The sequence below is a fragment of the Aspergillus sclerotioniger genome, assembly GCF_003184525.1.
Source record: "Aspergillus sclerotioniger CBS 115572 chromosome Unknown BO94scaffold_27, whole genome shotgun sequence".
Classification (NCBI taxonomy): domain Eukaryota; kingdom Fungi; phylum Ascomycota; class Eurotiomycetes; order Eurotiales; family Aspergillaceae; genus Aspergillus; species Aspergillus sclerotioniger.
In genome coordinates, this window is record NW_020291017.1 from 537463 (window position 1) to 549173 (window position 11711).

General features: G+C 51.7%; 4 protein-coding genes across 4 annotated transcripts; 3 read left to right on the forward strand and 1 right to left on the reverse strand.

Annotated features, from left to right (window-relative positions):
* Positions 1 to 168: 168 nt before the first annotated feature.
* Positions 169 to 1204, forward strand: BO94DRAFT_538403 (DNA-directed RNA polymerase III core subunit RPC11). Its single transcript, XM_025612480.1, has 4 exons — positions 169 to 359; positions 425 to 634; positions 717 to 811; positions 885 to 1204. The coding sequence occupies exons 1-4, from the start codon at positions 347 to 349 to the stop codon at positions 918 to 920; spliced, it is 354 nt and encodes a 117-aa protein (XP_025464328.1). The 5' UTR covers positions 169 to 346; the 3' UTR covers positions 921 to 1204.
* Positions 1205 to 2375: 1171 nt separating this feature from the next.
* On the forward strand, positions 2376 to 4104 carry BO94DRAFT_538405 (elongation factor 1-alpha). Its single transcript, XM_025612481.1, has 4 exons — positions 2376 to 2435; positions 2503 to 2632; positions 2691 to 2829; positions 2885 to 4104. The coding sequence occupies exons 1-4, from the start codon at positions 2431 to 2433 to the stop codon at positions 3991 to 3993; spliced, it is 1383 nt and encodes a 460-aa protein (XP_025464329.1). The 5' UTR covers positions 2376 to 2430; the 3' UTR covers positions 3994 to 4104.
* Positions 4105 to 7195: 3091 nt separating this feature from the next.
* Positions 7196 to 9078, reverse strand: BO94DRAFT_605127 (putative extracellular exo-polygalacturonase; the record flags this gene model as incomplete). The annotated part of the gene is made up of 4 exons (XM_025616469.1): positions 8377 to 9078; positions 7935 to 8314; positions 7686 to 7899; positions 7196 to 7636 (listed from the first exon to the last, which is right to left on the reverse strand). Exons 1-4 carry the CDS (start codon positions 8635 to 8637, stop codon positions 7196 to 7198), a joined length of 1296 nt encoding a protein of 431 aa, XP_025464330.1. The 5' UTR covers positions 8638 to 9078.
* A 173-nt stretch (positions 9079 to 9251) lies between these two features.
* On the forward strand, positions 9252 to 11372 carry BO94DRAFT_568444 (putative alpha-L-rhamnosidase B; the record flags this gene model as incomplete). Its single annotated transcript, XM_025614676.1, has 3 exons — positions 9252 to 10124; positions 10170 to 10441; positions 10487 to 11372. 3 exons carry the CDS (start codon positions 9252 to 9254, stop codon positions 11370 to 11372), a joined length of 2031 nt encoding a protein of 676 aa, XP_025464331.1.
* Positions 11373 to 11711: the final 339 nt, after the last annotated feature.

Genomic DNA, 11711 nt, shown 5'->3' on the forward strand with positions numbered 1-11711 from the left:
ATACTTGCACCCTGTCCCTATTATTGTTGTTCCCCGCTGCTGAGCATGCACGCCTCCCGCCGACGGCCACACGGAATCGTGGTTACTCCGACCCGCCCAAGCAGCCCCGCGCCCAATCGGCGGCTGTCAATCTCTCCGCCAACGAAATCGCCGGTCGATAAGAGCCTCAGCAGCTAGCCGGCGATTATCGTCGAGATCGCTGCGACCCTTACTGCGCGACTGTGGCAGCTGCACCGGTGTCCCGTAATCGCCTCTATGAAGGCTACGTTATGCGAGAATCTTGCTATATATTGACTGATTGACTTATTCTTTATTGACGGAATTTACCCAGGGAGCAACTTTCACCATGCCGTTGACTTGTCAGTCCTCCCTCATCATATCCATGCATCTACCGCGGCTGTCGACTAACTCTACGTCTTTCTAGTCTGTCCCAACTGCAGCAATGCGCTCACGATCTCACGGGCGGAACCGACCCCAAGGCATCCTCTAGGCGTCAATCGCTTTGAGTGCCGCACATGTCCGTACCAGTACGCCCTGGACCAGAGCTGGTTTGAGAAGACGCCCATGAAGCAAAAAGAAGTGGAGGATGTCTTTGGAGGAAAGGAAGAATTCGCAAACGCAGATAGTGTGGCCAGTAAGTCAAGGGCTTGGGCACTCTACCATTGGAATTTGATCCCGGGGCTAATTTTGTGCTTTCTCTTCCTTCCTACCCGCAGCTCAATGCCCCGCAGAAAACTGTAATGGCGACCGTGCATACTTTTTCCAGCTGCAGATTCGGAGTGCAGATGAGCCGATGACCACATTCTTGAAGGTGGGTGCGCTCCAGCAGCTTATGCGGACATGATGCATATGGCCTGACATACCTTGCTGACTGCGGTTGACAGTGTACCACGTGTGGTGCCAGATGGAGAGAAAATTGATGCTACTCCATCGTTAGAGTTTTATATTCCTGAACACGATTTGTTGTTCGAATAATAAAGGGGCTGGTGCTACGGCGTATTGTTCGGATGATCTGGGCCCCTGCGATTGTGACCTCCCTCTGCGATGATTCGCATCTAAATTATAGATACCCCTCAATGGATGATGACACCAGTTCGTAGTGCTAGTATATACTATATGGTAGTGGTTAAACTACAGGACTACTCCCTATTGAGAGAGCTAAAAAGTATGTCAGATTAAGCGCAAAAGAAAAATTTTTCTTCCCGCCTCCTCTAATTTAATTAAATTTTCAGATTTTTTTTATTTCACCCCTCGATTTTGCCGCCTAGAACAGTGGTAACCTGGCAACAGCAGTTAATACCCCGATTTGGATTGGCCGGATCCAAGGTCAGCTAAATTCCTTTGTGTGTTGTTTCTGGGTACGGGACTAAATCTGAGTCATTTTTTTCCTTATTCCCCAACAGCCACTGTCGGGGACTCAAAGAGGAAGGGGGAGGGAAAAAAAAACTACTGTAGGATCAAGACACTAACTGAGGGGGCACCACCACCCAACGTGGTGATGGCAAATTGATGGCAAAAAGGATGAAAAACTTTTTCTCAGATCGTCTCCCGCTCCAGCCATTTGGCTATCAACAAGGATGGTGTTTAGGATTGTCCACATCATTAGCGTCAATCACTAGTCGTAACATCTACGATGGCCATGATAGCGAGTACCAACTACAGAGTAGATACCAACACCGTTTGCTAGGGTGGTCGTTGACCTCACATGAATGTCCACAGTGGATCGGGCGGGCGCCACTCGGCCGTGCCACAGTTGCCTGGAGCGGACAAATAGCATCAGCCGCCTGCCGCGGGGTTCGGTTGCAAACAAGTCCAACAGCCAGACCATCCGCTGCCCACGTCTGCGTTGATGCCCAGGATTTCAGTCCAAAATCCACCACGGAGGGGTGAGCCGATAGAGCCAGAGCAAGCAGGAGAAAAAATTTGCTATGGGAAAGTGGTTAAGGTGGGGTCGTAGTCGGCGCTCCGAGGGCGAGGAACCAAGGAAAAGGCAGGAAAAGGCAGGCTGATCGCGCTGAGTCGCTGGGCTGCAAGCGTGTCCAGTTCAGTCTGGAAAGGCTCCGCCGTGAAGATTCTGCGTTGGTCCCGCACCTGAGAGGTGGGGCAGTTACCCCTCCATGTCCAATGATAAGGACTGGTCGCCAAGGGTTGAAGCCCGCCCGCTTAGTCGCCTGCTCGCTTGCCCCTCCATATAAGGATTTCCCCTCCTCCCCCTCCCACAAAATTTTCCTTTCCCTTTCCTCCTCGTCCGCTTCAGTACGTATATCTTCCCCTCCCACCTGGCTTTCCTTTCTTCGTTCTTCATTCTCTCTCTAACTGACCTCGTTGCTCAGCACCTCTACGCAGTCGGCCGTAGTATCTGAGCAATTTTCTACAGACCATTTTTTATCTCTTAAAAAAGAACTTCCAAGTTCATACACAACCGTCACCATGGGGTATGTCTTGCATCCAGCTCATCACCTGGTCGCATCGTGGGATCATCGGCTAACAATCCTCCTACAGTAAGGACGACAAGACTCACATCAACATCGTCGTTATCGGCCACGTCGATTCCGGCAAGTCGACCACCACCGGTCACCTGATCTACAAGTGCGGTGGTATCGACCAGCGTACCATCGAGAAGTTCGAGAAGGTAAGGAGGATGCCAACACGGGACACTACAAGGACCAGGTTCTAACTCTGTCCTACAGGAAGCCGCCGAGCTCGGTAAGGGTTCCTTCAAGTACGCCTGGGTTCTTGACAAGCTCAAGTCCGAGCGTGAGCGTGGTATCACCATCGATATTGCCCTCTGGAAGTTCCAGACCGGCAAGTATGAGGTCACCGTCATTGGTAAGTCTACATGTGGTCCCGACATCATCTGGTATGTATCTAACATTCATCTTAGATGCCCCCGGTCACCGTGATTTCATCAAGAACATGATCACTGGTACCTCCCAGGCCGATTGCGCTATCCTCATCATTGCCTCCGGTACTGGTGAATTCGAGGCTGGTATCTCCAAGGATGGCCAGACCCGTGAGCACGCTCTGCTCGCTTTCACCCTTGGTGTCCGCCAGCTCATTGTTGCCCTCAACAAGATGGACACCTGCAAGTGGTCCGAGGACCGTTACAACGAGATCGTCAAGGAGACCTCCAACTTCATCAAGAAGGTCGGATACAACCCCAAGTCCGTTCCTTTCGTCCCCATCTCCGGTTTCAACGGTGACAACATGCTCGAGCCCTCCCCCAACTGCCCCTGGTACAAGGGTTGGGAGAAGGAGACCAAGGCCGGCAAGTCCACCGGTAAGACCCTCCTCGAGGCCATCGACGCCATCGAGCCCCCGGTCCGCCCCGCCAACAAGCCCCTCCGTCTTCCCCTCCAGGATGTCTACAAGATCTCCGGTATTGGAACTGTTCCCGTCGGTCGTGTCGAGACTGGTGTCATCTCCCCTGGTATGGTCGTGACCTTCGCTCCCGCCAACGTCACCACTGAAGTCAAGTCCGTTGAGATGCACCACCAGCAGCTCAAGGAGGGTCTCCCCGGTGACAACGTCGGTTTCAACGTCAAGAACGTCTCCGTCAAGGAGGTTCGCCGTGGTAACGTTGCCGGTGACTCCAAGAACGACCCCCCTGCTGGCTGTGACTCTTTCACCGCCCAGGTCATCGTCCTCAACCACCCCGGTCAGGTCGGCGCTGGTTACGCTCCCGTCCTTGACTGCCACACTGCTCACATTGCTTGCAAGTTCGCTGAGCTCCTTGAGAAGATTGACCGCCGTACCGGAAAGTCTGTTGAATCTTCCCCCAAGTTCATCAAGTCCGGTGATGCTGCCATCGTCAAGATGATCCCCTCCAAGCCCATGTGCGTTGAGTCCTTCACTGAGTACCCCCCTCTCGGTCGTTTCGCCGTTCGTGATATGCGCCAGACCGTTGCTGTCGGTGTTATCAAGGCTGTTGAGAAGAAGGATGCCGGTGCCGGTAAGGTCACCAAGGCCGCCCAGAAGGCCGGTAAGAAATAAGCTGGTGCAGGGTGAAATATGCCATGATGAACCTTTGATGATCACAAAACGTGGATTTACGGAATTAGACTTCAGTTTATGTAGTTGATCCTACAGGACTTGAATCACGAATCGTTTCGTTCAATTTGCTCCTTGTAAACGTTTGTAGATGGATTTGAAGCTGTAGTGATGAAATCTAGATAGGTCGGGATGCTGATATTAGTTAGTCGCGCCGCATCCAATTAGTAAGCACCGGATTTACCTTATTCGTCAGCCGACCAGTTACCTCGCTCACGCGGCGCTGACCGTTGACCAGTTTGCAATATGCGATGCCCGCTTCAACGCCCACGCCGCGAGTCCTCTGATCCGGTCACCCTCTGGAATCAATCTAGATTATGACGAACTATATGGTCATCCACCAAAATGACCACTAATTTGAACTCTCTCCAGGAAGAGCTCGTTCACTTATATACAGCAATTCCTACACAGAACCGAGATCACTCTGTCGGGCTTCGCTGGACACGTATGTTTCAAAGGTATGCTAAATTTGTATAGAGCACCTAGATACTAGTAGCTAGCGGTTACTGAAAGGAATGCGCTACAGCCACACTGGCCAGGCTATAGCTATAGGTATCGGCGTCTGCTATAACCATACATTCTGTCAACCCCGCCTATTGTTTTGTATAGCTAGTAGATCTTCTACTATTTGGGTCTATGTACATGAGATATTTTACAGAGTTCAAGGCTGGATACATGGTTTAGGTTAGGACTAACGATTTTAGCTGTTATTTATTGTTCGTAGTGAGGGTTTCCTTGAAGTCTTACTTGGGGCTTTACTTGAGGACATATATGAAGCCCTGCGTGAAGTCCTTGATGAAACCTTATATAAAGTCTGGTGTGAATTTCTATCTGAAGCCCTATGTAAACCTTGTCTAAAGTATATGATGAGTTGCATGAAGATCTGAATAAGTTTTTTAAAGAGGAGGTTCTGTGAGATGAGTATGGTGATAAGTGCTTGATATAATAGCTTATATCAATTCATCAGACTTGTATATAGAACAGACTGCGTTATTATATGGGTTGAGTAGGCCGAAGGTGTGGCTGTAGCGGATGCTGGCATGTTGTAACCAGGTTGGTGTGGCTGAAATAAAGTCTGTACATCTTTGCATAATCACTGACTTATGAGCGTTGGTGCTTGTACTGTGCCTTCCACAAGCTGATATCCCCGTCAACCGATTCCGCCATGAAGCATTCGTGTGCAGCAATCTCACTGATTGATGAACAAGACAACAGAAGATAGAGATAATAGGAAAGAAAGCCAGAGCAAGTCTGCCACTGAGTCTAAGAACTGAGAAAGACATTTGAATGTAATGAACGGAATCCACTGAGTCCATTCAGCAGATGATATTCCCAAATGCTCGTGTAGTCGGAATCGGTCCACGCGTGCCTTGCCTAGCGCCAGTCTCGCTGCTCTGAGCTCCTCATCTGGTGCGTTTTCGGCTTCAACTACCTCAAGCCTTTGATTCGATCGAGTCACTCGCGTCTGTAGCATGCTCTTGTGCTTGTAGTTCGGGTCGTTAGCCCTCTGCTGGGCCGCCCTGCGATCCCTCTTTGCCAGTTTTTCAGCCTTTGATAGGAAGTCAGGCCAAGATTCTTCGCACGCCATATCCGTCATGCTTCCCTTTCTTCCAATACTCTGCGCGCCATTGTCTCATGGCCTCGTGGCTCTTCCAGCTCTCAGGCCGGAGATTTCTGATCGACTCATCTTCGCTTTTCTTTGCGTATATGTTTCTCTTCCAGTCCCATTCTTCGGAGCCGGATGAAGACCATACTCGTCATACTCTTGGCAGATAGAAGGACCTTCGGTATCAAACGATGTCTTTCCAACCTCTGGTGTTTCAAATCTGAAAGGACGATTGCCAAAAGCTTTTCTCTGATTCGCCCACCGACCGAGAAATATTGTATTTTCTTCCTGCTGATCGTTTTCGAGCGCAAATCTGACCTTGATGCGCTGTGACTCCAACATGCAGGAATAGCTGCATGCACCGTACCATTGGAAGACTTCTTCGGGATCCCCGTACACACATACATCCCTTACTTCCTCACCAGCTCTGTTCGAATGAGCTCCTAGCATTATGCTGAATACTGCCTCAGCTTCAGCTACCAGGCAGTGAATCCGCGTGAAACGGACATCTTCTTCACTGGAGTCAGGCCCTTAGGGCATTTGGAATAGAATCGCTTGTTCTCAAGAGGCTTTCTTCTTTCTTTTAGCCCTGTGTTGTTTAGTTCTGTTGCTGATACAACATGCAACCAGTGGTGCTCGATATCGTCGGGGAATATCTTCCAGTAAATCAACTTTGCATAAACACCTGGGTCTTTGGTCTTGACTCAGGGCAAGAAAAGTAGCTTGAATGTCGGAAGATCTTGCTGATTTAGTATCCGTTGCAGTGTATATACGTCAAAAATTGACTACTTCATCCTCCGTTGACGCGACATGGGACAGGTAGAGATAACTTATGAGGAGGATAGTAAGGGAATTTGGCAGAGGTGGAAAGATGATCTTGCTATTTATATTGCTAGAGCTTATATTCATTAGAGCTACATTACCTTTAGTCTTGTGAAATGATCCCGAACTCTTCACAGGATAGGTATCCCCAGGGATCCTGCGGCTCTTGTTTGACAATCCACAGTGGAAATTCCCATATTCGCTTCTGCCTGTTGATTTACAGATAGGAATGTATTGCTCAGCCAGTTGCTGCTGTTCAGTACACTCCGTGGGGTTCTTTTCTTTCTTTTCTATTTTTGATATAAATGCTAATCGTAACGATGGTTGTTTCCATGCAATTCCCACTAAAAGCGTTTGGTCAGTTTCCCAACATCTAGGGGGTAAAAGGAGAGGGTATGATATCTGGGCTACAATCGGCTAATGTTGAGCTGCGTAACATGTAATTGATCCCGGCTGTAGCTAGACGATAAGAGACGATATGCCAGCTCCCTACAACATGTCAGTCTACAGGTAGGACTGCTGCACTTCTATGGTGGAAATCACCCGGAATTCACCAGTCATAGTCACTAACTCAGCCATCTGGGGAGGTCAGGACGGCATCACTTCGAAGCTTCACATGAGAGGATTCACATTGTAGGCCGTGTGCTATCCAGCCAGGATCCAATCTCTAGAAGACAGCCATCCATATATATGTCATCCATTAAATACAAAACAGAATCAACAACCGCTCAAGCCATGCACCCCTCCGTCCGCCGTATATTTGCAAGACCCCGTCCCCGGCGTTGTTGCATTCTTCCCAGGATACAGCACCACATTATCAAAGTCAATGTTATAGCATGGGTGAACCTCGGAGCACGAGACCGTCGAGACAACCGATTTACTAGTATCCACCCAACCCGTGAAATTGACAAACGCGACATTCGAAATAGACATCTTGCTCGTTCCCGCATAGGAGCCGTTGTCTCCGCTGTCCTGGCTGATGGAAGGGCCAGCGTTGGCGCCGTGGACATCAAAGTTGGAGAACAGGACGTTGCGGATACTACCCCAGCCGTTGCCGCGAGGGACACCGCCGCTTTCGTAGGAGCTCTGGGGAACGAGGGCTCCGACCCAGGTCTTGAGATAGGCGCTGTTGTGCATGTCTTCGTTGTAGCGGACGATCTAAGGAGGTCAGTGCTGCGGCTGTGAGATGATGGGAATGGAGGGATACCTTGACTTTGTCCACGCGAATATTGGCCACACTGCTATCTTCCAGGTATTGGCCCAAGCTGCCGATGGCGATGCCGTTTCCACCGACACAGGTGACGTTTTGTATATCAATGTTGTAGGAGCGTGGCTTGATGGCAATGCAGTCATCTCCGCCTTGGTAGACAAAGTTGGTAAGTTGAATGTTGACGGCATCCATTGTGTCTGTATGCAAGATTCTGATAGTTAGTTCTGTCTCAAGAGGGGCACAGACATGGACGCCCTACCAAAGCCATCGGTGTTCTGCACCCAGTTATCACCCCAGGGAGCATTCACGGCCGTGGCGTTACAGTAGATGTTGTTGAAGCGCATGTTAGTCCCATTCATGATGTTGACACTCCACAGAGGCGGGTCCTTGACGTAGAAACTGTCGACGACGACCTCGGAGACATTCCACCAGACAAAAGGCATAGGGCGTCCAGGCTGCGTATCACCCTTCTCAGCATTGTACCAGGCATTGCCGTTGCCGTCGATGCCTCCGGTGCCGTAGCCATTGACGGAGATGTTGTGGCCGCTGATGATGAAGCCGGCGTGGTGGTTTTGAAAGGCAACGGGGTAGGAGTTGTTGCGCCAGTATGTGAGGTTGTCGGAGAACTAGACAGCCAGTCCCAAGTCAGCTGATGTTGAGTGGACCACGACACAGGCTCTTCTCTTACTGTCCACTTCCCCCGCCATTCGATCGCCACGTCATTCAATGTCGGATGCAACCTCGTCGCGATCCAGTACGTTTGATCCTCGGGGAAGATGATGGTGCCTCCATTGCCGCACTGCTCAAATGCCTCTAGCAGATTGGGGACGTCGTCTTGCTGGCCTCCGTTGGCCTTGACGGTGCAGACGTTGTTGTTCTTTTCCACATTGCCGGCATGGCTGACGGCCAACAGCCCCAACAGGATCGAAAGAGAAGCCAACAGTTGCATGGTTGCCGTTGGTTCCGCGTTGCAATTGCCTAGGAATCATCCGACATCCTGGTCCATCCATCACCGTCCTTTATTAACTCGACTTCGCTCATCGATTGGCAATCAGACCAGACTCGGCACGACTTGCACCGAAACACGATCCAGCAATATCGCCGGCTGAACGGTGCGGAGAAAAACCGGGGAAATCCATCATGCACAGGCATTTGACTGACGCTGCGATGGAGGATCGACGGGCTTTCCTGGGGAATTTCCACCAATGACGCCTGCATGCCTTGGTCGCTGACTGCACAGCCAACCAACGCCGTACGTCCCTGGACGAGTCAGAAAGCTTGCTCTTCGCTTATATCCGATTGACGTGATTGCCTTTCAGCCGAGGACTGTCCTGGTTAATTCCCCAGACCGTGGAGCCAATGGATCCGCGCCATCGGACAAGCATCACCACCAGAGGGTATATTACTCCAGGAAACGAGTGACCCCTCTTTACCTTCGGGTAAAAGTCCGGAGGAACATTATTCTGAAGCACGTTTATATGGCCCTGCGCACCAGAATGGTCTCTGGACCCGCATTCATGCCAGCGGCTTCGGTATCTACGTGCATAGGTCATAGGCGACAAAATGCGCTGGCCTAACGTTCTGTCGGGCGTGCTCGCTCTGCTTCCCTTTTCAGTGGCACAAAGCTGTTGGCGTGACACCACTTGTTCCGGTCCGACCGACACTGCGTTTCCTGGCCCATGGGAGGAGAACATCTTCGCACCGTCTTCGCGAACTCTGAATCCTGAGACGCTCTTTCTCATCTCGCAGCCAAGCAAGACGGCAGATTATGCCCCGTTTGCGCTCCATGGAAATGGCTCTCTGGTGGTCTACGACTTTGGGAAAGAGGTTGGCGGCATTGTCTCTGTGAATTTCAGCTCCACAGGTAGCGGTGCACTGGGGGTGGCATTCACCGAGGCGAAGAACTGGATTGGCGAGTGGTCGGACTCGTCAAACGGCGGCTTCAAAGGCCCTGATGGCGCTCTCTATGGCAATTTCACCGAGGCCGGAAGCCACTACTATGTGATGCCGGATAAGTACTTGCGGGGTGGTTTTCGCTATCTGACTCTTTTCCTGATCACTAGCGGCAACGTCTCCGCTCACATTGAGGATGTGAGCTTGGAGATTGGCTTCCAGCCAACCTGGTCCAACTTGAAGGCATACCAAGGGTACTTTCACTCGGATGACGACCTGCTGAACAAGATCTGGTACACCGGTGCCTACACTCTGCAGACGAACGAAGTCCCGATAGACACAGGGCGCCAGATCCCAGCGGTTGCCGTAGGCTGGGCAAACAATGCCACGCTGGGATACGGCGATACAATCATTGTTGACGGGGCTAAGCGTGATCGTGCGGTGTGGCCAGGCGACATGGGCATCGCCGTCCCTTCGGCATTTGTGAGTCTGGGGAACTTGGAAAGTGTCAAGAATGCGCTGCAGATTATGTACGATACACAGGTATGCCCCACGTCTCACTGTTTATTCAAAATACTAATTCCATAGAATAATTCCACCGGCGCTTTCGACGAGTCCGGACCACCGCTGAGCCAGAAAGACTCGGACACATACCACATGTGGACAATGGTCGGGACATACAACTACATGCTCTTCACCAACGACAGCGACTTCCTCGAGACGAACTGGGACGGGTACCAGAGAGCCATGGACTATATCTACGGCAAGGTGACCTACCCCAGCGGCCTGCTGAACGTCACGGGCACGCGCGACTGGGCTCGATGGCAGCAGGGATACAACAACTCCGAGGCACAGATGATGTAGGAAAGCTTCACCTTGCACATGGAATCTACTAACCAAACTAGTCTATACCACACCCTCAAAACCGGCGCCGAGCTCGCCACCTGGGTCGGAGATTCCAGCGACCTATCCGACACATGGACCAGTCGGGCCGCGAAGCTGCGTGAAGCCATCAACGAATACTGTTGGGATGAGGCATACGGGGCTTTCAAAGACAACGCCACCGACACTACCCTCCACCCCCAAGACGCCAACAGCATGGCCCTGCTATTCGGAGTGGTCGACGACGACCGCGCCGCCAGCATCTCCGAACGGTTGACCGACAACTGGACCCCGATCGGGGCTGTAGCCCCCGAACTACCGGAGAACATCTCCCCGTTCATCTCGTCGTTCGAGATCCAGGGCCACCTCACAGTGGGGCAACCAGAGCGCGCACTGGAGCTGATCCGCCGCAGCTGGGGCTGGTACTACAACAACCCGAACGGCACGCAAAGCACCGTCATCGAGGGATACCTACAAAACGGCACGTTCGGGTACCGATGGGATAGAGGATACTACGACGACACGGCGTATGTGTCGCATTCGCACGGGTGGTCGTCGGGGCCAACATCCGCATTGACAAACTACATTGTGGGGATCACCGTCACCTCCCCACTGGGAGCGACCTGGCGCATCGCCCCGCAATTTGTCGATCTGCAGTCGGCGGAGGCTGGATTTACGACGTCTCTCGGAACGTTCCAGGCGGGGTGGTCGCGGACATCTTCAGGATACACTCTGGACTTTACCGTCCCACAGGGGACTAAGGGAAACCTCACTCTGCCGTACATCAGCGCCGCGAAACCGACTATCCAGATCGACGGGACGGAGATCACGCGGGGAGTGCAATATGCCAACCAGACGGCGACGGTGGGAGTCAGCGGGGGAGGGACCTACAAGGTAGTGGTGAATTAGCACACAGCCACACACAGTAGCATCAGAATCAATCTACTAAATATTCCCACCCTACTCCAAACCCAACATTGTGACAATGCATAACCCCCAACCCACGGAGCGAATACCTTATACATCGAACCACCCAATCAGGGCAGTCCAAATCACGTGCCTATCATCATCACTCCATCCAATCCATCTCCACACCCCATCTTCCTCTCCAACCTAAGTATTCACCTACCAACCTCCACCCACAACCCAACCCAACCCAATCCAACTAAACCACCACCACCACCACTCACCCAAAATGCCCCCAATACCAACCCTACACTTCCGCGCCGCCGCCCGCGCTCACCCCCC

Excerpts from the sequence above, each read along its gene's own strand:
- BO94DRAFT_538405 (XM_025612481.1), top strand. Across the intron at positions 2,633-2,690 it reads CCATCGAGAAGTTCGAGAAG|GAAGCCGCCGAGCTCGGTAA; the intron begins GTAAGGAGGATG and ends TCTGTCCTACAG. Across the intron at positions 2,830-2,884 it reads GTATGAGGTCACCGTCATTG|ATGCCCCCGGTCACCGTGAT; the intron begins GTAAGTCTACAT and ends CATTCATCTTAG.
- BO94DRAFT_538403 (XM_025612480.1), top strand. Across the intron at positions 635-716 it reads AAACGCAGATAGTGTGGCCA|CTCAATGCCCCGCAGAAAAC; the intron begins GTAAGTCAAGGG and ends TCCTACCCGCAG. Across the intron at positions 812-884 it reads CGATGACCACATTCTTGAAG|TGTACCACGTGTGGTGCCAG; the intron begins GTGGGTGCGCTC and ends TGCGGTTGACAG.